At 26.2% G+C, this 26,797-nt stretch overlaps 3 protein-coding genes across 3 annotated transcripts in view; 2 read left to right on the forward strand and 1 right to left on the reverse strand.

Annotated features, from left to right (window-relative positions):
- Window positions 1–503: 503 nt before the first annotated feature.
- Window positions 504–13,498, forward strand: LOC107437483 (uncharacterized protein PF3D7_1120000). Its single transcript, XM_043051535.2, has 9 exons — window positions 504–610; window positions 2,773–2,887; window positions 3,050–3,209; window positions 5,693–5,856; window positions 7,242–7,378; window positions 9,301–9,398; window positions 10,538–10,704; window positions 11,307–11,451; window positions 12,549–13,498. Exons 2-9 carry the CDS (start codon window positions 2,838–2,840, stop codon window positions 13,494–13,496), a joined length of 1,869 nt encoding a protein of 622 aa, XP_042907469.1. The 5' UTR covers window positions 504–610; window positions 2,773–2,837; the 3' UTR covers window positions 13,497–13,498.
- A 2,739-nt stretch (window positions 13,499–16,237) lies between these two features.
- On the reverse strand, window positions 16,238–26,060 carry LOC107437480 (solute carrier family 35 member E3). The gene is made up of 6 exons (XM_043051536.2): window positions 25,451–26,060; window positions 21,660–21,770; window positions 20,542–20,703; window positions 19,284–19,366; window positions 18,527–18,665; window positions 16,238–16,466 (listed from the first exon to the last, which is right to left on the reverse strand). The coding sequence occupies exons 1-6, from the start codon at window positions 25,829–25,831 to the stop codon at window positions 16,416–16,418; spliced, it is 927 nt and encodes a 308-aa protein (XP_042907470.1). The 5' UTR covers window positions 25,832–26,060; the 3' UTR covers window positions 16,238–16,415.
- Window positions 26,061–26,156: 96 nt separating this feature from the next.
- LOC107437479 (early endosome antigen 1) overlaps window positions 26,157–26,797 on the forward strand; it is a 38,301-nt gene continuing 37,660 nt past the window's right edge. Inside the window, 1 exon segment of the mRNA XM_071187128.1 lies at window positions 26,157–26,328. Coding sequence (XP_071043229.1) covers window positions 26,278–26,328 — 51 coding nt within the window. The 5' untranslated portion in view covers window positions 26,157–26,277.

Raw genomic sequence — 26,797 nt, forward strand, 5'->3', positions numbered from 1 at the left:
AAAAATCTTTCAGTATATATCACTAAAAAACATTTCAATATATAGAAGAGCTTATATTAGCTATTTTCATTTTGACACTCAACAAAACTTATCATCCCAAATAGCTAGAATAATTGAATTTTTTAATGGAATAAATCTTAATAAATAGCAATATATAGAATGCGTAAATTTAATGTATATAACGTCTTAAAAATAATTCATTTCTCGTCCATTTGAAGAGTGGATAAAATTGATATACTAAATTTCAAACGATGTTTTAATCTAATATGAATAACTCATAAGCAATCGAAATTTCATCTTCAAGAAATATCTATATACAATTTAAATATTTTCTTGAATTATAAGGAAATTACCATATTATATTTACGTTTTTTATAAGTTATGAATAAAAATAATTAATTAAATCGTCTGAAGAAATAATACTTTCAAACTTATATTTCATTAAATGAACTGAAACAGACGATTTTTTGAACATTGTGTTCTTTTTATGTCATAATTTATAAGCTCACTAAAATTTCTTGTTTACTACAAATGCTTTTAGTTCCTTTCCGTGAAATTATATAGTGTCATAAATACATATATCTGTACAGATTACGTGTATTCAATAGATGTAAGATTTTATTTATGATGTTTTTTAACATTTATATTGGTTTGATAATTAATGTTTTGGTTTCTGTAATGCAGTTTATTCATTATTATCTATGGAATAAATAATATATTTACCAAAAAATTAATATTGTAAAGACATTAATTTATAACTTTAAATGTCTAGATGTTACAATTTTCATAGCATATAGATTAAGTTTAGCATAACAATATAACAATAATTACGGACCATTATATGTCTAGAAAAATGTGAAAAGTTCATCACGAATTCTTAAAATACAAGATTAAACGGATTACATAAAACTGTTCTGTACTATTTTTTACGATCATAAAAATTCATTTATTTTACGAATTGTTGATGAATTACTTTGATAATTAATTTCGTTAAATATGCATACTTATTTTAAGAAAGGAAAGCATACATAATTTTCAACGATATTTACAGAAAAAATAAAAGAATTTTTCAAAGCAATTATAATGTCTAAAATAAGGTTATCTTTATAACATAAAACATAATTCAAAAATTTTTAAAGAGCATTAAATTTTAAAATAGCAGTGTTCTTTAAAGTTGTTTGTGTTTTTTACTTTATTATAAATTGTCAATGTTCTTCGAAGATATGTATTTATAGTAAAATTAAGTATTTTCATTATGCACTTTGTTATATGGTGTTATTTTTATTCAGTCGGTGAAAAAGAAAAAAATACTCGAAATATGCATTTTAATTATATTAATTAATTTTTATTAATATCATTAATTAATGTATTAATTAACTAATATTAATTCATTATTATTAATTAAAAAAGATAGTATTATTTATAATTTTAACTAACTAATATTGTCCAAGAATTACAAAACTTTAAAAGTTAAAGGGAAGAAAAAAAATTAACAATTTAAGGAACAAAATAAAAGCGAATCTGAGAGATTTAAGTAATTATCAAAATGAGAAAATACAACTCTTACAAAGATGAATAGATTAAATTTATGATTAAGTTCGAGAACACAGTTTCTTGAAATTTCGCAAATATTGGGTCTAAAAATAACTAACGTTTATTTTTCATTTAGCACAATAAGAATGTTAAATAATAATTTAGTATGTTTAGAATTAATATTACAAATTTTATTAATATTTAATGCAAAAATAATTTTCAAATCCAAAATACACAAATCTGTAAGAACTGTGCGCAAAACAAAAAACTGGCCACCCTGCATAACTTTTGATCTAATTATCGGATCTTTATGTTTTAAGACCCAATCATAGTGGTTCAAAGCGGTGACCTCAAACATGCTAATTAATTTGTGCAGACGATATTTTAAGTTGCGAAATTAGACACAAAAACGCACTTTCTCTGAATAAACACACCCTTTTTTCGACGAATATGGGTTTCTGACCCCGAAAACATAGAGAATTAGTTTGTTCAGGAGATGGGTTTAAAGTTCGGATCCTTTAATGTTAATTTTACTTTCTACGTATTGTACTATTTGCGCTTATGTAAAGTTATAATATGTAAAAATATGACTTTTTTAAAAACTTCTTTAGGAACTATTCGACCGACTTCGTAATAAATTTTGTATTTCGCCATGTAAAATTGCATTCTTTAAAATGATGTAAAAATTTGCACACCTTACAATTTAAAATTTTACCGACTTTTATTAAATTAAATAATAAAAAATAATAAATATTAACTAAAAGCTACTTTTTGCATAGGATTATATTTGGATAATTGAGTGCGACAATTTTTCAGGTTTCTTAGGAAGTTTTTGAGATATGGCGAAATACGCAAAAAATAAAATTATTGGGACCAAGTTTTCAGAATTGCGGCTACTCCCTACATTTTGAGGGTTTAAAATCCAAATCCGTCGAAAAAAAGGGTATGTTTTTTCAGAGAGTATGTTTCGTTTTTGTGTCTAATTTCGTAACTTAAAAATATCATCTGCACAAAATAATTAGCAAATTTGAGGTCACATCCTTGAACCATTGAGATTGAATCCTAAAACGTAAAGATCCGATCATTAAATCAAACGTTATCCATGGTGGTCCATCTTTTTTATTTTGCGCACTGTCCATTATTCAGTTTTAAACTGACATCACAAAAAATGTAAAAATAATTAATCTTTTCATCAAATTTACTTTATTCTGTTGGAACATTTAGAATTTTGTCTTACAGGAGTTATGCTTATGAAAGATCAAAAAGTTTCTGGAAATTAACCAGATATTAGTTTAGTAAGAAAAATGTTTTCAAGCCAAGTAAATTCTAGAGATCTTTTTTTCAGCAATCCAGTGTAAGTATCAGCGTCTAGTTCGTATTTCAGTTTTTTGTTCTAACCCAGAGTGTGGGCTTCAATGTGGTTTCATAAGCAATTAAATTATTCAAATACTTTTCTAATTCTGAATTACAATTTCGTTTTTTTAATCAAACTAAATTTTTCAATGGTATTTTGCAGGGATCATTTCTTAGGAAACAATGGGGGATTGAGAACAAGTGGTGAATCTGGCTTTAACTCAAGCAATTGCAGTCAAAACAGAAATGCAAAAGATTTACTTGACTCTAATAATTCCTATGATATTTTCACCCAATCTCAGAAAACAAATACTGGAGATGAAGTAATATTTTATTATTATATATAAACACAATTACATTTATTAAAAGGAAAGGAAAATCAAAAATGAAATTTTTGTTTTATTTTGTTATTATTTTCGTTGATGTTGAAAAGTATTTATGGTGTTTTCTCAAACAACATGAGACCAAAATGAAGCTCAGTGCATACCTCACAAAACAAAAGATACAGGTATGATAACCCAGGAAAGTTAAACGCGTACCATAAGTTATGTAGCTAAAAGTGAGATTTTGCAATTTATATCTTTGAAATTTTGAGAACATGTTAATTTTGAATATGCTTTAATATTAACTGTCCAAAAATAAAAATGCATGAAGTGTTCGATATTTAATACTGAAATACCAGATTTAATACTAACAAATGATGATAATTAACGGATGAAAACTCCATTCATTGGATGTGTCAAACCAAAATGACGGCGAATGAACCTACCGACAGTTGCAGGGGCTTTGCACAACATTAAAACTATCAGAGTTCTAAGTTGGAGAAGAGAAATAACTGTTAGCAAAACTAGCGCATCAATTCTAGCTTCTTTTTGGCAGCCATATTTATGACTATCACGAATCATTTACAGTTCTATCACGTAATAACTTGTAAGAAATATTACAAAGATTTATACCTACCATTAAAAAAAATTTTAATGGTAAATAATTTGCTTCTCTTGAAAAGAAATAGGAGATATAATAAAGTTTTACTATAAGTCTTTTCTTTTCCTATAATATAGACTGACTTATGTTTAGGAAGAGAAAATTAAATTTTTTGTCTAATTTCAAATAAAGAAAAATCTGAATGGTTTTAACGAGATTTTAAATCTCAACTTATTATTCCTTCTTACTACACACTTCCTTCATCAGTATTAATTACTCTTTAAATTACACCGGTAAAAAAAATTTCACGAGATTTTTTTTTAAAAACAGATCTTAGATACTAACGTATCGCTGACATCTGCAATCGCCTTCTCCCTTAAAAGTACAGTACTTTTTGTGACATTTTAAGTCTATTTTTCATCAAAGTGTACAAACTTAAAAAAGTTTTATATATAACAGGGGTTTTTATACTTATAGGGAAATTAGGGCACATTATTAAGATTAAAACTTCACTGGAACCCATGCCCAGACATCGCTAAAGGCACTTCTCTATTATGAACTGTTTCTTCGTGTGCTTCTGAAAAAGTCATAATACGAGAAGCACCCCTAACCGCGTACGACGACAATTCCGGGAATGAGTTCTTATGCAATTTTTATTCTGATGATGTGCCCTAACTCCCTTAGAAGTTTGTCCCAACATTTATGCGATCCTCTGTTTTATATAAGGTTCTTAAACTTGTGCATTTCGACAAAAAATAGACTAAAAGTGTCATCAAAAAACTGTAGCTTCCGAGTAAAATTAATTTCAGATTTGAAATCCCCATATCCAAAGTAGGCAAATCAAATATTTTATTTTATTTCAAAACCGGCGTTGAACAGCCGACCCAATTCTGAGTTTCCGACTATCAATGCTCAACTCCGTAGCCTCGTAATTTTTAACCCAAACCAGAAAAGAAGGGAGTTTCTGAACAAAACATTGGGACAAACTAGGAAGACTTTTTGATGGAACTAACCCGCATTTGCGTAACGTGGAGAGGAAAACCTCCCATGGTTAGCCTGATGAAAAATGGATTCAAACCTATGATCCGTTTACCACTGAGGATGTTTTGCGGCAGCACTGTGAACGATGCGAGCCGGGATTCGAATTCATACCTACCAGCCACCGCTAACCTGGGTCGCCACATTGGGAGGCGAACGTTCTATCCTATGAACCACCGCTATTATAGATCAAGTATTTGCATAAATGCAGTAAAAAATTTACCATCCAGTGTTATAAACAAGGTCAAAAAATGTGCATTAAATTTTGACAGTTTTTAAACTCGCGAGCATATTTTTAAAGAGATACTTTTTTTTAAAATTAGTATCATTTGTGCAAAACATTGTTATGCAGTCTATCTACTGTAACCATAAAAAGGTGCTCAATACATTTCACTTTTATTTATTTGTATATCATTCGATCTCCATACTTTTTTGAAATGCATGCATAATTCAGAAATTTTTAAGAATTCTTATAACATAAATTATATTCTTTGAAAATTAGGAATAATCAAAAGTTACAGTATCTTTTCTATTATAGCACATATATATGTATGCTTTTTTGAATAGAGATTTTTTTCTCTAACACCAGAAAAAAGCTTAACAATGCAAGTTTCATAAATAAGTTGGATAATAACAGTACAGCAAATGTTTAAGCTAAAAGAAAAAGTTAAAGCATTAAAACCCTTTTTTTCTTCCAGTATCCCTTTCATTTTCAACGATTCCCTTGTTTGTTTGCTACACTTTTCAAAAAAAGCTTCACAGTCTTGTTATTGTTACTACCCTTTGAAGCATTATGAACAAGTTTATTTTACAAATAAAAATTATGTATTATTTTTAATAATAGGGAAATGCCGATTACCGAAAATACATCTCACAAAATTTGTTATTTGGAAAAGCTAAAAAAGAAACGAGGAAAAAATTCACAAATTTCGACAATGATGATAATGAAAACGATAGAAGATCCGTAATTGAAGATAATAGCACTGCAAATGAAATAACTGGAATTAGGTATTTTAATGATAAATATACCAATATTTTTCTAGATCCGCATTGAATTGTTAATCTTGTATCAAAACGTTTTTTTTTTTTTAAATACTATTCACTTTTAATAAATAAGAAATGATCATTGTGAACATCCCTTCGTTTTTTATAGTATTAAATGTTAAATATATGCCTTCTTATGAAGGTATTAAACAAAAAGAGATTATTGCGAAACGACTAGCAACTATAAAAAATAGAATAAAAAAGAAGCAAAACCTGTCAGTCACTAATATATAGATATAATGTATGTTAATGTTTAATAATGTATGTATATTTATAATGTTATTATATATACATTTATAATGTGAAGGATAAATATATATATATATCCATCCTTCACATTATAAAACTCACCTCTCTTAGGAAAAAAAATGCTCAGCTTTTTATAAAATCTATTAACATGTCCTATAATTTTCACCTATGTTTTGATGTCTTATTTTTACTTTTTTTTATCTACATAGGTCTTAAAAGAGAACAATAATTTAAGAAAATCATAATTTTTCCAACTTATTCAATAACTTAAAAGTTGTACCCAGGCAATCAAAATTAAGTTTTCCTTTTACATGATACTTTCAGGTCGAAAATCTATACATAAAATGTACTTATTTTTTGAACACTGCTAACTAGCTCGTAACAATATTTTTGTAGATTAGGTATTTATGTCAAGAATACTGTAAATAATATTCTAAACCTCTTAAAATTCTTCAGTACCTCGTATCCTGGAGATGATGATTTATCTTACCTTTATAAAGATTCGTAATTGAGAAGAGTAGAGTTTAATTTATTTAATTTTCAAACAGTTGTCTAGCTACTATCAAAGTAATAAAATAATTTGAATAACATATTCTTAAATCTGAAATTTTATAGAAATTAAATTTGTTGAAAAGGAAAATAAATTCGGAAAAACGCAAATATTAATGCTTATGATCATATACTTGTCAACACGGTTCTCAATTCATAAAATTTATGGAAACAACTATATAATTGATATAGTTAACGAATATAATCAAGTGAACAATATCTCTTCAATAACCTACTTCATTTTGGGATTTAAAAAAAAGGCTTTTTCCAAAAAAATGGGGGGAAGCAAGCATTTAATTAACATATCATTTCAGAGAATTGCAAATTAAGTGATACTATTATTTCAAATAATTCACTCTAGCATTAATAAGGAAACAAATATATTTCTTTATTTTCAGAAAATAAACCTTTCTCTTAAATAATCAATTTGCATTTTAATGAGTTATAAGCAAAAGGACAAAGCATAATAGTTAGAGGCACTTTATTTCTAGACTGCAGATGATTTCTTAAATAAATGAATAAAACATCTAATTAACTTACTAACTTTTTAGGGATTTACTCGGCAGCCTGGCTGGAGGTATAAGAAAAATCCATTCTGACTTATCTGTAGTCCAACATTCAATCAAAGATGTAAAAACAGAAATTTCAGAACAAAACGAAAGAATATCGTCACTTGATGAAACATTAAGTAAGACTCTTATGTTGATTTCTTTTAAACTATTAAAACACTATTATTTATATTGTTAAAAAATACAGAGCATCTAAAAACTTCGGAAATGATTCAAAGCATCAGACCCTAACGCTAAAATTAAATTTATAAAAACTCACTCACTTTTGAAAACTCACTCACTCCTTTGGGAAAGGATAAGGGTCTTAAAAAGAAGACTTCCATTTTTATTGCAGATTTGAATTTTCCAGAAAAAGGGATACAAATGTGACCAACAAGTTATTGAACCTTGGTTCACAGGTGATAAAGTAACCTCACACGTTTGATATTTTGACAATACCTATCGCATGACACCAAACTCGACCACGCACTCTTAGAGTCGCCACAGAGCAAAGGTCTATGTGGTTTCATAAATTAGGGATTTTCAAAATTATACCTATTTTTAGGTCTGACTTTCTTTGGTCGAAATATTTTAAAAATTTGTACACCATTTTCATTTTGCAATAACAGCCCCATCTGAGAATTAGAATGCAAAAGCCTTTAGGTTAAATTTAAATTTTTTTTGTTCCAAATCTGCAACAACAACAAAAAATTTGGAATTATTATTTAAAATTTAAAAGATATCCTTGCCTCACTTTAAAAAATTAGAGACAGAAAAGGTTGCATAACAAAACTAACTATTGCGTCAATAAATTAATTCAAGAACTACATTTATGACCTAAAAATTAGTTCCAAAAAAAACAAATATGGAGGAGAGTTCTTAAACAATTCTTATACTTCATTCAAAAATATTTAGTTTCCCAGATATTTTTAGAAAAAAGTTCTTTAAAGTCAGTATGTTTAACTAAACTTTTTCACATATTTATACTATTTTTAATGTTGAATAAACTTTTTTAAAGTCGTAGATCATTTCTAAAATGATTTTTAATCCAAGCAACAAAAAAAAAGGCTTGAACAAGTGGCGATTAAATAAAAAAGGACTTATTGATATTTATCACCGACTTATTAGGTTTGAGGAAAAAATTGACAACTAAGTTATTAGTCTACCATTTATAGGCTATAAACTGAATGTTTAAATTTTCAGGTTCCAAATTTAGAATAAATTCACTAACTACATGTTATTTTATTTTGCTATAATTTCAGTAGTTCTACATTCTACTCCATGCAGCTAAACATCAATAAAAAGAACAATTTCGAATTTCGGTCTTAATTAAATTGAGTTTTGTTACAATCACAAAATATACAAAATACAATTAATATCAAACTGAAAAATTAACTTGGAGTAGAGAGAGCTTCAAAACTATTTCTTTGTAATCACATACTTTGGAGAAAGGACGAGTTAAAATGGGAGTAAACGAAAATTGATTTTACATATAATGAATTCATAATTATTGTTTTTTCCATAAGATGATTGTTTTTGTATTTTTTTATCAATAATTAAAATTAACGGACCTATACATATATACATATATTACTTTGAAAACTACTAGAAACTGTATCTTGTTACTTCTAGAAAAATTGCAATTTTACATATTTATGTTTAATATTTTTTCCACCTAAATTTGGATTTTTGACAGCAATTATCAAATAAAAAAGAAAGAAAAATGTCCAAATAATTCAAGAACGCAATTGATACATCAATCGCAATTTAATATGTATATTTATTTATAAATATTCAATATTTATAATAGCTGATAACTATCCTTACACCAAAATTTTTAGTATTGCATAATTGTCAAAAACTATGTCAAAAAAAGGTTTCTGACATGGTTAAAACATTGTTTTAACCATGGTTGAACAGTTAAAATAATGCCCACCCTGGTTACAGTAAATCTTAAATTGCCAAACAAAGACAGAGATATCAAACGTGCAAAGTTTAAAAACATTTTAGAACTCATTGTTACAGGAAAAATAAATGTTTAGTAATTTATTATACACTACAGATAATCAAGCAAAGTCAATTGCTGAGCTTGAGAAAGAGTATAAGAAAAGCCATAAAAAAGATGAAAGTATAATGAAGTTTCGAAAATATATGACTGAGGTATGTATAATTTTGTGAAATTATGAGAATATTGTTGAATTAGAATAATGAGTATTTCATTTCAAAAATGTGTATTATTAATAATTTCAAATTTATTTAATTTATGTTAAGAGAAAATTTCTTATGAAGAAGTAAATTTATTATTATGTTTTTACTTTTAAGATTTTATTCACTTGATTCATTCACACTATGAGTACAAAATATTAAAATGTCAAAAATTTGTTATGATAAAAATATTAGATTAAACTAATGTTATATTGACAAAAAAATATTTATTTTAAAATTTCAAAAATTCTATGAAATATTACATAGGTAATAGTTTTTATAAGAGCAAAATAGAAATACAAAATTAAATTCTATTATTTAGGAATTTAAATTTTTCTCCACATCTTCAGGATGGGAAAAAAGAATATTAATTATTTTTCTACATGAGTAGCACCAGTAATAAGAATTTACTACAATACATTTTAGGATTAATTTTAATAAAAAAATATGGATAGATATTTGTCTGCACGTAAAAATTTTAAACATTTATAAGTTAAAACTTGTCTTAGTTTGCATAATAATTAAAAACATTCAATTTCCAAGATTACTTGTATTCATTACTTGTATCTTGCATGCTATTTTAATTCATTCATGATCAAAATACTTTTTTAAAAAAACATGCACATTTGAATAGACCATTCAAAATGTCAGAAAATTTTGCAATGATTTGTAAAACTGGTGGAAGCTTTGCTTTTAAGCAGAAACTTAATAGTTTTATACCACCAAGTTTTATATGTAACTAGTAAAATTTTAAGATTTCTACACATTTTTTAATAAAATGAGAACAAAATAAATGGATATTGAAAAGAAAAATCATTTTATTTATTTATTTTTATCATTTTATATTATTTATTTTACATTTTTTGTGCAGAACTGTGATATATTTAGTATGTATAAAATATATAAGTTACTAAAAACAGAAAAACAAAATAGCAATAATCATGGTTGATCAATTTAATTTTTTGATATTATAAACATAAGACTTCAACATGAACGATTTGCTATGTTCCCAAAAATCTTTAAAATATTCTTAACTATACTCCATAGCAGAATTATTGCAATTAAGTAACATATATCATCTTATTTTTTCATAGAATACAGACGAAATAAAACAAGAATTTAACAAATTGGAAGATTTCATTAAAGAAGACTTAAAAACTGGCAAAATTTTGGAAAGTGTTAAAAAACTTACAACCTCTCAAACCAATGGGAACAAGAAAGTTCTGGAGGATACAAAAACTCACAATGAAAAAATACTGAAGTAAATTTTAATTTCAATTTAAGAATGAAACAGCAATCCTATTATTATATGCCATTTACTTTCATCATAATATTACTTATTAGCTTCTAAAAATTTATAAATTGTTTGCGAAAAAAAAAATAATCTGTTTTAGATTATAAAAATATTTATTCATAATGTGAAATATCAATTCATTATTTTCCTCTAACTACTAAATTTAAATATTGATTCTAAAATTTTGATTTTTCATTAACTTTTCTGAAAAAAATAATTAATATTTGACTACTGGTTTCCATATTTTCTTTGTAGTTTTGTAAAAGAAGGAATACAGATTTATCATAAAATTTTAGCCGCTTCAGAACTTATTAATTATTTTCCAATTCATAATTAATTTGGTACATCTATTAGTTAGGTATATTGCATAAAAAAAATTTTTTCATTTGAAAAATACCGAATATATGATAATGAAATGAAAATATTAACGAATTGTATGAAATATTTAAGTGCATGAAATGGCCAGCAATCATGAAAAGTATGCAGCTTAAATGTGGTTTTCTATAAATGCAGAGTTATGATAACTTTCAATATCATATTTTTTTACATTTAATGCTTCAATATTACAGGAAAATTGATACAAAAATAGATAAGCACTGCAATGAATTCAAAAGTCTTTTAGAAAGAGTGAAAAGTGACAATGAAATAAATATGGAAATAAAATTAAACATGAAGGAATCTATGAATGCTTTGAATGCATCTGTGAAAAACTTGGTAAGTACAATGCATAATACTGTCACATAATATCAACTTTTTTACTAACTCAAAGACATGTCAAATGTGTATAAAGAAATAAATAATCAGTATAAATTACTTTACACAATGATTGATTGGACAATGTCGTTGAACTTTTATAACGTATCAGAATTTGCAAACAGGTTAACATTAGAGTTCTTTTTTCTAATAATAAGACATTATGATTTCTCAATTTTAACCACAAAAAATATCCATAAAGCAAGAGATTGCTTTAGTAACATTAATTAGGCTGCAGAATTTATAAAAAAATATTTACTTAATATTATGTCATCTGAAAAATTTATTTTCACCAATCATTTGTTCTAAAATAGCATTCAATTTTTTTATTGTTGCTTTGAAACAATAAAATTTTTATTTGTGAATCTTTATTCCCTTGTTAACGTTTTTTAAGTAGTATTTTAAATTTTAATTATCACAATAGATAAATTTTTTTAAAAAAACATTATTCCTAATTATTTACATTAATAATTTCATTAAAAAACAACATGAAGCAAAACAAAGCATTTGTTTTAAAATAGCACTCAATTTTTTGTTTTGTTTTGAAACAATAAAAATTTTCTTTATGAATCTTTATTTTTTTGTAAACAAAGTATTTTAAATTTTAATTATTACAATATAATAACAAATTTTTTAAGAAAACATTATTCTTAGTTATTAACATAAATAATTTCATTAAAAAAAGACATGAAACGAAACAATCAAACTTGGATAACTTGAAATTAAAGAGAACAGATAAAAATTCAGATAACATATATTCACTCAGTCAAAAATGTTAAAAATAAACAAATATTAATTAAATAAAAAGAATAACTCCTAGATCCACAAACTCTGTCTGATAATACTGTTACTCTAATATCATAAGGGCAATTGTACAAAAAATATAAATTAACCAAAAAAAAGTAAAATAATGCATCATTCTTTTCATATAAAATCTTACACATTAATAAAAAATTTGAATTATTCAGGTCTAATAGTACTTTGATACAAAATAAGAAATTATATTTGCTTTAACCTTTAAAGTTTGTTGACTTATATAAACTTCAATTCTTTTATAGATTGATATTTCAAAAACGAGCCATACACAAAATGAAATGATTTTTAAAATACCAGCAGCAACAATAAATGAAACCCAAAATAAAAAATCGGATCAATCATTACTAAAAAGGCCTAACATTTGCACTCAAAATTCAGTCCATACACCTTTAGCAAGAAACTTCAGCCAAACAGAAAATCCTTTGCCATCGAAAAACGGTAATAAAAGAAATACAAAACATAATGAAAGTAAATTCGATAGCTTATTGTATACAAAGCCACAAATGCCAACGGCATCTCGCATTTTAAGATCTAGAACAAAAGCACAAGCTGCAAAGCCATCAGAAGAAAGACTGAGAGTGTGTTCTCAAGATACTGCTTATACACCTTTAGCAAAATCAATTAGTCAAAATGAAAATTCTTTTTCATTAAAGAAAAAAAGAAATGACAACAATGACTGCACACAATCTGAGAGATCATTGTTTGCAAAGTCACAAGTAGTAAATATCTCTAATGAATACCAGAAAAAAACATCCCGCCAGACTCAGCAAAGTGCAGGCGTTCCAAGGTCCGATTTTTGCACTCAAAACTCTTTCCATACTCCTTTAGCTAAATCTATCAGCCAAAGTGAATATTCTTTTCCATTCAGATATATAAATCAGAATGACAACAAAGATAATGTAATGCACAAACAGTTATATTCAAAAAATTGTTCCTTCAATATTAAAAGGAAAGCCTCGCCAAACATGTCACCAGGGTTTAGAAGAAGTCCCAGTATTACTTCAAAATGTATTAGAACATTCAACAGGAATCAGTCTTACGGAAACCCAAATGTTGTGAACCGAGAAAATTACATTGGTATAAGTGGCAATCGAGGTAAGTTTGAAAATGATAGTCAGACTCAGAAATCCTCACCTTATTTGACATTATTTGAAGTAACTTCCATGGCCAGAGGAGAGTTTATTGATTGAAGCTGGAAATTTATAAAGAATTGTGATTAAAAAAGTCTGTATTTCCATTTTTAAAACATTTGTCGTTTATAAACTTTTTAGTCCCTTTCAGCTAATAAATGTTAAGTACTTATTTTAAGTAATATGTTGTATGGATAAAATGCATTTCAATAAAAGTTACTCAAGGAATAGTTGGGTTTTTTAAATTAAAGTAACAATTATAGAACAACATTCACAATAATTTAAACACCAAGGTAAAAAATGCCGAACACTTAATAAAATGGTTCAACTAGCATAATTAAGTTATCACAAATATTTTACAATTAGAGTTTGTAAACAAAATAACTGTTTGACCTACTTTCTTCCAAGACTTTTTTTCAAAATATTGACAAAAATAGGAAAGAATGAAAGCTGATAAAGTCACAATTTGGCAACAGTAGAAATAAGTCACATGATTTAAGAAATTCTATAATGATTGGAAAGTAAACATAAGCCAATTTTAAAACAAGGTACAAGATTTGAGTGCTTTTTTACTATTTGACATAGTTTCAGTGTTTTGTTGTCATTATTTTATAAAAATGATCAGTCAATGCAGAACAAGGTTATCAAAAACAAATTTTAAGATAGCATTAAATTCATTCTTCAGAGCTACAAAATTTCAGATAAAAGTGTAAATTCTTTAAAATTTATTCAAAAACCATAAGTGGTACTATATTTCGGCCGAAACGCTCAACCGACCAAAAAAAATATCACAAAGACTTCTAAATTTTAGACTTCCACTAATTGGAGACTTATGTACAATTGCTTACAAATTAAACTTTTAGGCAGTTAAACAATATAGTCTACAAAGATAAATGTTTATAAAATTCTTATCAATGTGCACAGTTATTTATTAAATTTCTGAATAATTTAGTATAATACTAAAACAAATTTTGGAAACTTTAACAAAAATCTACCTTTCGCCCAAATAATTAAAAAGAAAACAGTTGCATAGATTCGAAATGAATTGCTACAAAGAATTGTAATTTTCATGTGGCAAATTTTCATTCCAGATTTGGTACACATTTTGTCATAAAATCGCGATAAGACATTTTTATTATTGTATAACAAATAATAATGTAAAAATAGTTGGCACCTTTTCTCTCATGGTATCTTTTTAATTTCTTTTCTTGGCACCTTTTCTTATTTCTTATTTTAGCTAGTAATTAGCATATGAAAATAACAACAGAAAAAAAATAACAATGAATAAAGCTCAGCTTTACAGGGTTTGAATTTTGGGAAGGTCATTATAAAAAAAGGCATTACCACTGCTTATGCTACGGTATGGCTGTGGTTACATTACCAGAGGTGATTGTGAGCCCAAGACAAAATTCCGGAAAATTTCTTGAGTAAAAAAAAAAAGTCGAAAATTTAGAAAAAAATTTAAACAAGGTATTTTCCTTTTTCTCAGCATTTCACAGTTTACTTAAAATATATTTAAAATTTTACACATACCTATGTCGACCTGGAGAAGTAATTGAAATTTACAAATATGTCTTTCTTTCTTGAGTTTATGATTATAATAACTATTTACTGATAAAAAATGAATATTAATCTTGAATATAAGTTTATAAAGTATCTGGTATAAAGTATTTACAAATAAAATAAACTGTGTTTTTAAGTTCCACCTTTGAAAATTTGACTTCCGGAGACTTTTGTGATCAATGATTTTTTGAAACGTCTGAACCTTCGATCTCCGGAAACTTCCGGATCACGGTTAGCGAAAAATCCAGATTTTTCCGGAGCACAATCAGCCTTGCATTACGGCTGTGGGTATGCTACGGGTTATGGTAAAGGAATGGGCTTGCATGGAAAAAAAATAGTAATATTAATTGGAAGAAAAAAAATAAAACAGAAATTGAGACTTTTCTGATTAACAGTTTATGCATGCAATAATGACAAAATAAAAACATTAAAATTATTAATTACAAAAAGCACTGTAAAAAAAGTTAGAAACCTCTTTAATTGATGAATATACTAGTCATTATGTAAATTTTATTAAAAACGTTTAAAAAAAGCACAAATAGTAAAATTTTTTATTAAAACCTATATGCTTTTCAATACCACATTGGTATACTTTTCATCAGTAAGATAAATGGCATAAATGATGAAACAGAAATGATATAATCTGATAAAGGTTACATCACACTAAAGAAATTTATTAAACAATGTTTTTAATGAAATTTAATATCACAAAAATCACTCGTAGTTTTATATTATTAATGTAACTTACAAATTAATAATCTTATCTAAATACTTACTTAAAAGTATTGTCAATAGTACTTCAAAAAAAATATTTGAAATAAGTTTACATGTCATAGGGGATGTCAACCTATTGTTTAACCCATTTACTTCAAAGAATAAAAAAAAGACTAAACCTAAAAAAAACATTAAACTCATCCAAATAACTGCTATCTAAACAAATTCCCTTATGACAGTAACAACTTTGCTTCATAAACGTTATATGTTAAATAAACATGACATTTTCTGATAAACAAAAGCTAGTTTTTAAAAATTTGTATGTTACTAAACTACATTCTATAATAACGTAGTAAATAAAGTTTATACTAAAGAAAAGTACATTGTATTCTGTAAATATATATTAAATACTGAAGATATTACCTTATTTAAGTAACTACAATTTATTTTACATAAAACTTTGCTGGTTGAAGAGCTGTAAGATTCAATAATTATAAATATTAATAACAATAAAAGTAAAAACATTTTTTAGAAAAAATAGTTTTATTGCTATAAAAATTAACAAATGCATAAAAAACACAACAAAGCATTTATAAATAATACTTATATTTAAACTTTTTTTTCAAATTAGTAATTAAAAAATTAGATTAATATTCTTATCACAAAAAGTACTTATTCAGCTTAATAAAATAAGCTTTAATTTTATTTCTTCAGAACATAAGGTAGACTTGAAACAGCCTTATGGTCTTGACTCTATATGCAGGGAAAAAAATATTTACAAAAATATTAGAAATATGTAAAAAGAGATAATAAAAAAACAAGAATAATGAAATAAATTGCATAAAAAATTAAATCATACAAATATTCATGTAAATTGAACCAGAACAATAATTAAAAGGAAAAAATAAGTGCTCTTTCTTAATGTTTTTAATAAACGGATATAAAAAGTGGAATATAAAACTTATTTTTTTCTTAATTTTCATATTGTAGAACAATGGAAACTCACAAAGTCCCCTTTCTCAAATTGGAATAATGTAAAGTGGGAGAAAAAAAAATTTTATTGTCCCATTAATGCCCATGTCATAATTTTTCAATATCATAACATTATCTTCAATTTCATGAAATCAACAGGAAAGTTATTTTTAAAAAGTCCAGACTAAAAGCTTTCTTTAAAAAAGTTTTAAAAGAATTAATACTTGTTAAGATGCAGTGAAATATGTCAAAACATCATCTACAGATGCCAACTTGCTCAGATTTGTGGAAACTTTTTTCAAGTGGTAATAAAATTCCTGTATCAACAGTCTTTATAAAAATTCACATAACAGTCTTTGTAAAAATTGATTTTTAAAAAGACTATTTTCTCCAAAAAGAAGTTAGGTGCTTGTTAAAATTAAATTTTTGAGCAATAAATTTGTTTATTGAGCAGATTGGAGAAAAATAGTCTTTACATTAAGAGAAGTTCGGTGCTTGTAAAAATTAAACTTTTGCATATCAAAACAAAAATTGAAATAATCAACAATCATAAAAATTGCATAAATCAACATTTTTTATAATTTTTAACAGAGCTTGGGAAAAATTGCATTGTTAAAAAAAAAAAAGATGCAATAGAAACGCAACAAAGAATTACTATTTAGAGTTTAGTTCCCCAGGCTTATATCATATTTACATATACATTTTAAATAATTAGATAAAAGAAATATGTCAAAAATGCTTGAAACTAAAATTCCCATTTTAAATTAAACTTATTTACCACCACCAATAAAACATACCATCATCAATAATTATAAAAATCATTAATGCAAAATTCATTTTAGAAAGAGAACCCTGTTTTTGTTCATTTCCACATAATTTTTTTAATTACAATATCTTTAATACGATGTCATTACAAAAAGCAAATTTTGAATTTCAAATATCTTTTTTTGAACTACTGGATTCCCGATAATTCCATCATAAGCAAACATAATTTTTCAAACCTTTTTCGCATATTTTTACATAATTTACACTTTTTGATATTTTAAATTTCCTAGGACACACAATGTTATTCAGACACTCAAAATTAGCATCTGAATAACGACTATTTGTTAACGATTTCTTTGTTATTAATAAATTTTTTGGATACTTTCAGTTGCTTTTTTTTCCAATTTCGATATTTTAAACACGATATTATTAAAGCACACGTATGTCAAATTTTAAGGTATTACTTTTGTGCCAATTTTATTGTAAATTGAGCAAAATTTGTCTATTGCACTAATTCTATTGTACTATATTTGCGCCAATTCTATCATAAATCTTGGTCATTTATAGATTTTTGTCAACCTTTTCCACATAGATGGAGTTTTCCATTCCAATATTTTAAGTAGAATGTTACATTACAAACAATGCATCTGCTATACTTTGCAAACTACAGATTTTAAGACCCAGAATTTCCATATTTCTGGGTCCCTTTTTACAAAAGCAGATCCCTATTTAAAATATGAATTCTCTACTTTTTTATCTATTGATCAATATGCACATTCATAATTCCTCTCTCAATTAGTAAAAAAAATTAACTGAGTTATGGATGACAATTAATTCGTTATAAGTGATGAAAACTATATTTATATATTATTATATTTCCTAGATAATTTATTTCATCATCACATTTCATATTAAAAAGAACTGATATACTATTGCAATACCTGAACTCAGGCTAAAAGATAATACCCATAATATATAAGTACAAAAAGAAAATTTTAATTAAATCAACAATGTTTATAACTAAAAACTTTGAAAATTTTGTATTAAAAACTTTAAAGAACACAATACCAACTAACCTTAAGATATGCATAAAGAGAAACACCAATCATTGTAATTAGAATTCCCAGAAATTGAATTGGCAAAATTGGTTCCATAAAAATAAGATATCCACCCAGTAAGGTTAGACAAAATTTTAACTGGCCTACCACATTGTATCTGATATCTTAAATTAAGGAAACTAAATTTAAAATCATTAATACAATAAGTCTTATAATAAAATTAATAAAAAAAACATTATTGTAATATTTGAATAATTAGTAATCATGTTAAAGACTTAAACAGCTGAAAATCTTATAGACTTCAAATAAAACTATATTGCTCAGTTTGTTGCACAAAAAATAAACAAAGACTTACTATAGAAAAACATTCTAATTACAATATATTTTTAAATTAGCCACAATTGTTATGATAAAACTTATACAAATACTTATGTATACTGTACTTGTGATAAAATAAGTACAGTGTGTGCACAGTTTGATCCTAAATCTGGAATTACATTCATCGCCAAATTCAGCAAAATTAGAACAAGAATATAGTAAAAAATAATTGAAGACAAACATTCATGCAGCATAATTCTTCAAATTTGCATTATTCATTAATATTTTTTTTCAATTAACACAACATAAATTAGCTTATTGAGAAAGGTGCAAAAAAGGTATTTTTATTTGTTCTAACAGTATTAAAGTGAAGTAATATTTCCATAAAATATGTCCTTTTAAAGAAAAATGAATAATAGCTTTATGAAATCAAATAAATTTTGATTAAAAAGGATACGTCACTGCTGAGGTATTGCCAATTATCCAGTAAATAGACAAATTAACTGAAAATGCTATCAAACCAGAAATTAAGACTAAAGTCTGCAAAGAAAAAAGATATTCATTGTAGTAACTAAAACACAGTAGTTACATGATCATGCAATTAATTCACTACACAAAATTTAGAAATATAAGTATGATACGTACTTACTAATACTGACTGTGAACTCTTAAAAGAAAATTTTAAAGTAATTTTTTTTAAAAACATTATTAACAAGTAATAAGAATTAATAGAAATGATATCTAAATATCGTAACAAATGTATGCCTTTCTGTGAACAATTAAAGAAACTGTTGAAAGTAAAATCAATATTGCTTCTTACAGACGATTTTCTTCTGCAGCGAAACAAAAGTAAGAATTCTTTATCTCGCATTTGATTTGTTAAGAGCATGTCAGTATAAGACGTGCCATTTTTAGTGGTCCAATCAAATCCAATGTTCTTGCAGTGTCAGATAGTTGTTTCTTTTCCAAGACCAAATATTCACCTTATTTATTGAAATATGTAGCCAAGTCAAGGATTCCAGTAAGGCTACGAGACTATAACCTTTTTCTTTAATAATTCTATGTTATATATTGTAGGAGATAGCGCGCATTAAATTTCTCTCTGACATGATTAACATTTAAAAGCTTTTATATTGTTTGGAAAGCATATTTGCATGATTTGATAATGAAATAAAATGGAACTATATGCAGTTGAGGAAGATTACTTAAATCCTATATCACGATGGTCTTTACTTAACTTGCAATGGAGTCTAGTTCATATGCATCACTATATTTAATTTTCTTACTACTGCTCACCACAATATTTCTTTTAAAAAAGAAATATTAATAAATCCCTCTATACCACAAAAGAAACAATGAAATATAAAAAAAAATTTATAAATATGACAACCGAAGCTGACCCCAACTCCGGAAGTCATAAAAGCAAAGCCTATTCTATCGAGAGAGCATGACAAAAGTCTAAAATTGCTCTCTCTGTACCAAAGGTTTTGACAAAGTCCAGGAAGAGAATACAATACAAAATATAAAATACACAAGAATAAAAACACTCTATACTACTTTACAGCATTACAGCAGTTGAGACATTTCTTCGTAAAACAAACTTATTTTAAAATGTTTTCATTTATAAACTTAAATATAAAAAAAATTGCAAATATTTCTAAAATGATGTATGAAATATTCAAGATCTTTAAATAAAAAAATATTTACAAACTTACTAAATCATATAAAGACCAGTTATGGTTGAATAGCCCATCCTGAGCCCAAGGTGGTTCTATCATTGGCACACAAAATAATAACAAAAGTGAAGAAAGAGGAGCCTGATAATACAACAACTGCATTGAATTCATTTGAAATTCTCTTTGCTTTTCTCCAACCCACTAATAAAGGAAGAAAAAAAAAGACATAGCTAAATTTTTAATATAAGTTCATAACTTCAAATTAATACATAAAACAAAGCACATATTTTTTATTTTAGATAATCTCCTATAAGAATTATAGTTAATTTATTAAAACTGTTAACTAGCTAGATCAAATCGAGAACAATTATGGTTGAAAAATCTACCGAGTATCAAATTAAATTTTATCAATGACGCACAAAACAAACAATAATAAGTTATGTTGAGCTTTCATGTTAACAGATAGTTCTAGCTCCCAGTTGAGAAATTTTAAAGAATAAGTCTCACTTTTGCTTTAACAAAGATTTTTTTTTTCAATTTTTTTCCGTATTCATAGTTAATAATTGTTGCATTTTTTTGGCACAAAACTTATAATGAAATAATTTCATACAAATGTTTGTGCATTACTACTAATTTTTTGACTTGATTCCATTTTCCGTTGTTTTTTTAAAACATGTTTAAATACAGATTATCAATTTTATGAATCTAGGAAAAACTAATTTTCACAGTTAGTTGAGACAATATCTTTTCAATAAGTTAATTTATTTTAACAAATTATGTGAAATCCTTTTTGCTTTTCTTCAATCCAATCTAATTAAAAATCAAAAATCGGGCTTCATCATTTGTTTATTATACTCATTTAGCTTCATGTTGATTTTAATATTCTTAGATTCTACCATTTACTCGTAATCCGGTATACAAACAACAGACACACAAATTCTTCATTTTATTATAGGTATAGAGTATCAAGTCACAGACCAAACTAGATTCTTATAACTCCATTTAGTTTGAATTCTTATTATCAATTCATCAATAACCATTTCATAAAAAATAAACAAGTTAAATGTCATAAACATTGCAAAAGTTAATAATTTAAAATATAAAAAAGAAAAAAAATTAAATATTTAAATAAAAATAAGAAAGATTTCTAAGCTTACCACTTGATAAAATGAAGTCACCATAACACCAATTAAAGCATAAACTGTTCCTGCCACATTGAATTTAATGTCATAAGCAGAATTCAAAAATACACCTAACGATATTGGCACCTAAAAATCAATCGCAGAGAGTTATGTTTAATATATATAGCATAATAAATAAATACAAAAAAGGACAAAGAGAAGAAAAAAAAACTTTAAAAATTAAGAAAAACTTTTAAACTTGTATATATATATATATATTTAACCAAATACCATTACAATATTGTAATAAACATGTAAAATAATACAATCTAAACATATTTACAGTAGAATTCTAATTAATCGAACTTAAAGCATAAAGGCTGTTAATTAATTGGATTCATTTCACAAGGGAGATAACAAGAGATCACAGAATTTTTAGGAACAGATTTATTGTTTTTTTTATTTATTTAAATTACAATAACTTCAAAATATTTTTAAAAAGTAAAATTTGTGCATTCTTAAAATTTTTGATCATTTTTTATGTAGCAAAGAAGAAAAAAATTCTTGAATAAACTAGCATGTGGTAATAAATAAAAAATATATTGAAACAGTCATAATTTAACTAAATTGAAGGTTACTCTCAAAAACTTAAGATATTTGAACTATAGTTTGTCTAAAGTAAGAACTACCGTAGTCATCCCTCTGGACCTGTGGTGGTGACTATGGTAACAAGGTATAACTATTTCAGGGGTCATTGTTTAGGGTAGGTCTTGGCTCAGAACAGCGAGAGAAAGGGAATTTCTTTCTTTAGTCTATTTTGTTTGCCCTAGAGTGAAGAGAAGCTACCCTCCCTGAAATGCGCTATTCTTGTTTCCTTAGCAGCACACGATCTCAGACTTTGTGGAGAGGGGAGTTCTTGCCGCAGACAAACTATAATAAAGAAACACATTGATGTTTATTTGCTTTTTTATTTAACATAACAGAAAATGTTCTTTTTTTTTAGACAGTATTTATCAATTTTTTGTAACGATCTGATTCTTAAAATATGGTCATCCTTCACAGGTATAAATATCTTTCACATAATTTTTTTTTTTCATGTTGAAAGAAATTTTTCTACATATTGTGTAGTTGTCTAGGTTTCCACTTCTATAGGTTATAACTGGTCTTAATATTGTTTAGTAGATTTACAGTTTTAATGTACATGATACACAAGATGATCTAAATATATTCTGAACTGAGAAAAGACATCTGCTTATTGCTGTAAGTCTGACCTTAATTTCAGTTTTAATGTATCGAAATATAGTAATAAAGAAAGTGAATGAAGTATAAAATATAAGTAAAATTGATGTTCTTTAGAAAGACAAAGTATCATTTTAATTAGACATCTACTTGATCTACTTATTCAATAGGCCATTTAAACTGATTGTTTATCTTACCACACAATAATTATTTATAACACATAAACAATGCTACAATATAAAGAATAAAAGCTTTATTAAAATTTGAAAATTTATATTAATAGATATTCATTTATTATGTAAAATAAATCTACACCCTAAATGGAGACTTTTGATAATTAACTACAAACACTGAAATCAAAGTTGATATAATTGTTAATTAAAATTTTGTAAAAACTCAATACTTTTTTAATTTTCTTTAATTAAAATAAAAGGAAATTATTTAGTTATGAAGAAAGGAATATCAGAATATACTAGGGGAAAGAAAACCTTTCAAATTATCTTGTAATTATTTCCAGGTATTATGTATTTTCAGTAACAACCATTTGACAGCAGTGTTTTCACTACAGAGCGAGAACGCGAGAATCTCGCATATTTTTTCTTTTCTCGCATTAAAAAATTATTACCGTGAGAAATTCGCACATTCTATAAATCAATTTCAAAATTCGCGAATTTCTTGCATTTTGGAAAAAGCTTCGAATTACGCCATTTAGAAAAAAATCTGTTTCACTTTTCTTCCTAGATCTTTCATTATTTTCATCATCTGCCCCATTATCTAGCTTCCCTATTTACCAGTATTGTTTAGAACCTTTTCGAACAACAGAACACAACCACGGAACCCCTTTCAGAGCACATTTCTCTACAATCACGTGTTCACCGTAAGTAAGGTTTCTTCATGTAAGACGTTCAAATTTTTTATGCACTTATGTAAGATGGACAAATACCTTGTAAAGGCAAAATCTTCTATGATGATGCACCAAAAATATTCAATGCTTTAAAAAACAGAAGACGTTAAAAATTTATTATAATTAAAGAAATAATTTTTTTAAAGAGTTTTTGTGTTTTTTTAGTTTTTATAAATCTCACGATTAGTTTTTAGAAATCTCAAGAGTTTTTGTGTTTTTTTAGTTTTTAGAAAACTTTTTGAAATCTCACCCTGTTTTTGAGAAAGGGTGAGAAATTCTCACTCATTTTTTTTCTATGATGAAAACACTGGGCAGGAACATAACATTTTTTAAAACACATATTTGTTGCAAATTTACAACTCAATTTTAGTTGAATTATTATTATTTTTAAGTTTATACCAAAATAATCTTGAAAATAGCATTTTTATATTTAAATGTAATTAAATAACAAAAGAAAAGTTTACTGTCATAGGTAAACATTAGGGAAAACTATTCTGTACTGATTAATAACTAAGATAAATGATACTAAGTGATACTAAGATAAATCCAGAATAAAGTATGTTTTGATTTTAAATACATTTGTTAACTTTTTTTATTCATTTTATGCTACTTTTCTATAAAACAGTTTGTTGTCCTGCATATATATATTCTTCATTTGAAAGACTGTTCTGGCACTCTTTGGCGTTTCCTCAGTCAGAATCCAAATTAAAAAGAGAATCCAAATTAAGAATAACTTACATATTTCCATAAAAATATAGACATTTAAAACAAAAGTATGGAAATTTTGCAATATTTTCTAGTATAAATTATTGCACCAAATTTAATGAAGAAAACACAAGAAGCAAAAAAGAAAATTTTTCTGGTAAGTAAACAAACTGATAATTTAAAATATACCCATACTTTCCAGGAATGTCTTCAATGATTTTTGGAGAACATTTCTATATTGCATTCTGTATACACAAAAGGAGAAAAAATATCGTAACTTGGTCACAACTCTGTAGTAGCATGGTAAAAAAAATAATAATTTAAATTATTACAAAAAGAGACAGAAATAAAGGGTATAACTTCATGGGCACCCTACCCCTGGGTAGACAAACATATTATTTTAAAAGTTTTTGCAAGAATAATCCTTTGGCAATGGAAGTTGGGGCTAATAGATACCAATAAGGGAATATCTTTGATATCCTACAGAGGATCTTCGTTCATCTAACAAAAAAAAAAACAATTAACTAACAAAATAATTGCTATAAATTAAAACTCTTATAAAAATGCACCTACTATTGGTATATGCAATAAAATGTACTTATTTACAGAATTAACAATTAAAGTTTTAAGTTACATTTTTTAGAATTTAAGAGAAAAAATTAAAATATATGTCCTTTAAATCAACAAATTGTGCAGACAGATTGATTGAACGGGAAGTATTTGTATATGAGTGATTTGTCCGGACAACTCCCAGTGCCAAACGGATTTTGAACCGGCAAATTTTATGTTAAAGTTATACCCTTAATGTCGATCACCTTCTGTGATTTATTAACTTCTCATGGGCCATAGCCAGGAAGTTGCCAAGACTGGGTGATGAGGAAATCTTCCATTGAACGAAATAAGAACTACTTGAACATTATAAAATCAATTACAACTTATGCACTTAAGATTATACAAATTTGGCATGCATATACGTTACCAGAGTGAGTTTTATTTTAACACAGAATGTTCTGCTATAGAAAAATGTTTGAATGAGCATAATTGTTGGCATGGTTAAAGTTTTAAGTATTTGATATGTTCCAACAGTATTAAATTGCAATGATAAATTTGTAAAAACAACGAAGCCACAAAAAGAAATGGCAAGTGGCACAATCTGTAGTAATGGCACTCGTTTAACTTGGAATATATTACATTTCTCGCATAATTTGATGCCTAAAGATGTAATTACGAAATGTATGAATGTTAATGTAATATTTGGAAATTGAGTTCTCACATAAACTATCTTATTAATTAGTACAATTGACACTGACAAAATTAAATTCGCTGCAAGGCACAGAGGGACTTCGTGTTGAAAACACATCTTAATGTTTCTATGTAAAACTGTCAAATATATTCACAAATTTACAAGCGTCCATTTAATAAACAGAAGCCATCAAGTAAGATCCAGAAACATTCAGACTTATAGCAATGAATACAATGAAACTGTTTATTTCTACAATACGTATGAATTTTAATAAAATAACAAAGCATGTTTTATGTCTAAAATCAGAGTACATTTATTTCCTGTCATGTTTACTAAATGAATCTATAAAGATCAGAATATTCTCCTACCTCTCATTGGTCGCATGACAGAAACGAAGTGAAAAGAATTACGCTTACTGCATTTTCATTCGCTTGTTCTGCGGTAGATATTCACTATCTTTAAATCTCTTTCATTTGTTTGTTTTTTCTTCCGTGTTCTTTAATTATTTAATGGAGGTGTAGCTATTATTCTTTTTTTAAGAATCTTTACAATAAGATCCCAAAATGTTGAATAATATTCGTGGCATATTAAATAGACGAGGTGATCAGTCAAGAGTAAGTATTAAACTCTTAGTAGCTTTTCATCTATTAAATACTCATTAAAATCTTCATAATTAACATATGATATCACCTCAATTTAAATGTATGTTTTGAATCAACATTCTGACTATTAAATTTTAATTCCTTCCATAAATAGTTACTTAAAAACTTTTTATAGCATAGTATTTGTAGAACTCTTAATGAGAACTTGATATTAAATATATATATTTCTAACGATATCGAACGTTCTACACCTAGTATATATTAAATACTATTTAAATTAGTATTTAGAGCAATGCTATTTAAATAAGTATTGCTATCTACACTTTTTTTAGTTACTTTTATAATGTTGAATCGACTTTTGTACATAATTTGAGTCACATTATAAATTCAATGAATCTCTCAGTCCCATTATTGGAATAAGATGTAGGGGATATTTCTGTATCGTGTTCTGCCACACCAACTGCAATCGCCATGGCGCAAA

This window comes from Parasteatoda tepidariorum, chromosome 10 (genome assembly GCF_043381705.1).
Source record: "Parasteatoda tepidariorum isolate YZ-2023 chromosome 10, CAS_Ptep_4.0, whole genome shotgun sequence".
NCBI lineage: Eukaryota > Metazoa > Arthropoda > Arachnida > Araneae > Theridiidae > Parasteatoda > Parasteatoda tepidariorum.

Excerpts from the sequence above, each read along its gene's own strand:
- LOC107437480 (XM_043051536.2), bottom strand. The coding sequence starts at position 25,831 with ATGTGTTTTCAACACGAAGTCCCTCTGTGCCTTGCAGCGAATTTAATT. Across the intron at positions 21,771-25,450 it reads TTAAAATAAAACTCACTCTG|GTGCCAATATCGTTAGGTGT; the intron begins GTAACGTATATG and ends ATTGATTTTTAG. Across the intron at positions 20,704-21,659 it reads TGACTTCATTTTATCAAGTG|TGGGTTGGAGAAAAGCAAAG; the intron begins GTAAGCTTAGAA and ends TTCCTTTATTAG.
- LOC107437483 (XM_043051535.2), top strand. The coding sequence starts at position 2,838 with ATGTTTTCAAGCCAAGTAAATTCTAGAGATCTTTTTTTCAGCAATCCA. Across the intron at positions 5,857-7,241 it reads AATGAAATAACTGGAATTAG|GGATTTACTCGGCAGCCTGG; the intron begins GTATTTTAATGA and ends CTAACTTTTTAG. Across the intron at positions 9,399-10,537 it reads TTCGAAAATATATGACTGAG|AATACAGACGAAATAAAACA; the intron begins GTATGTATAATT and ends ATTTTTTCATAG.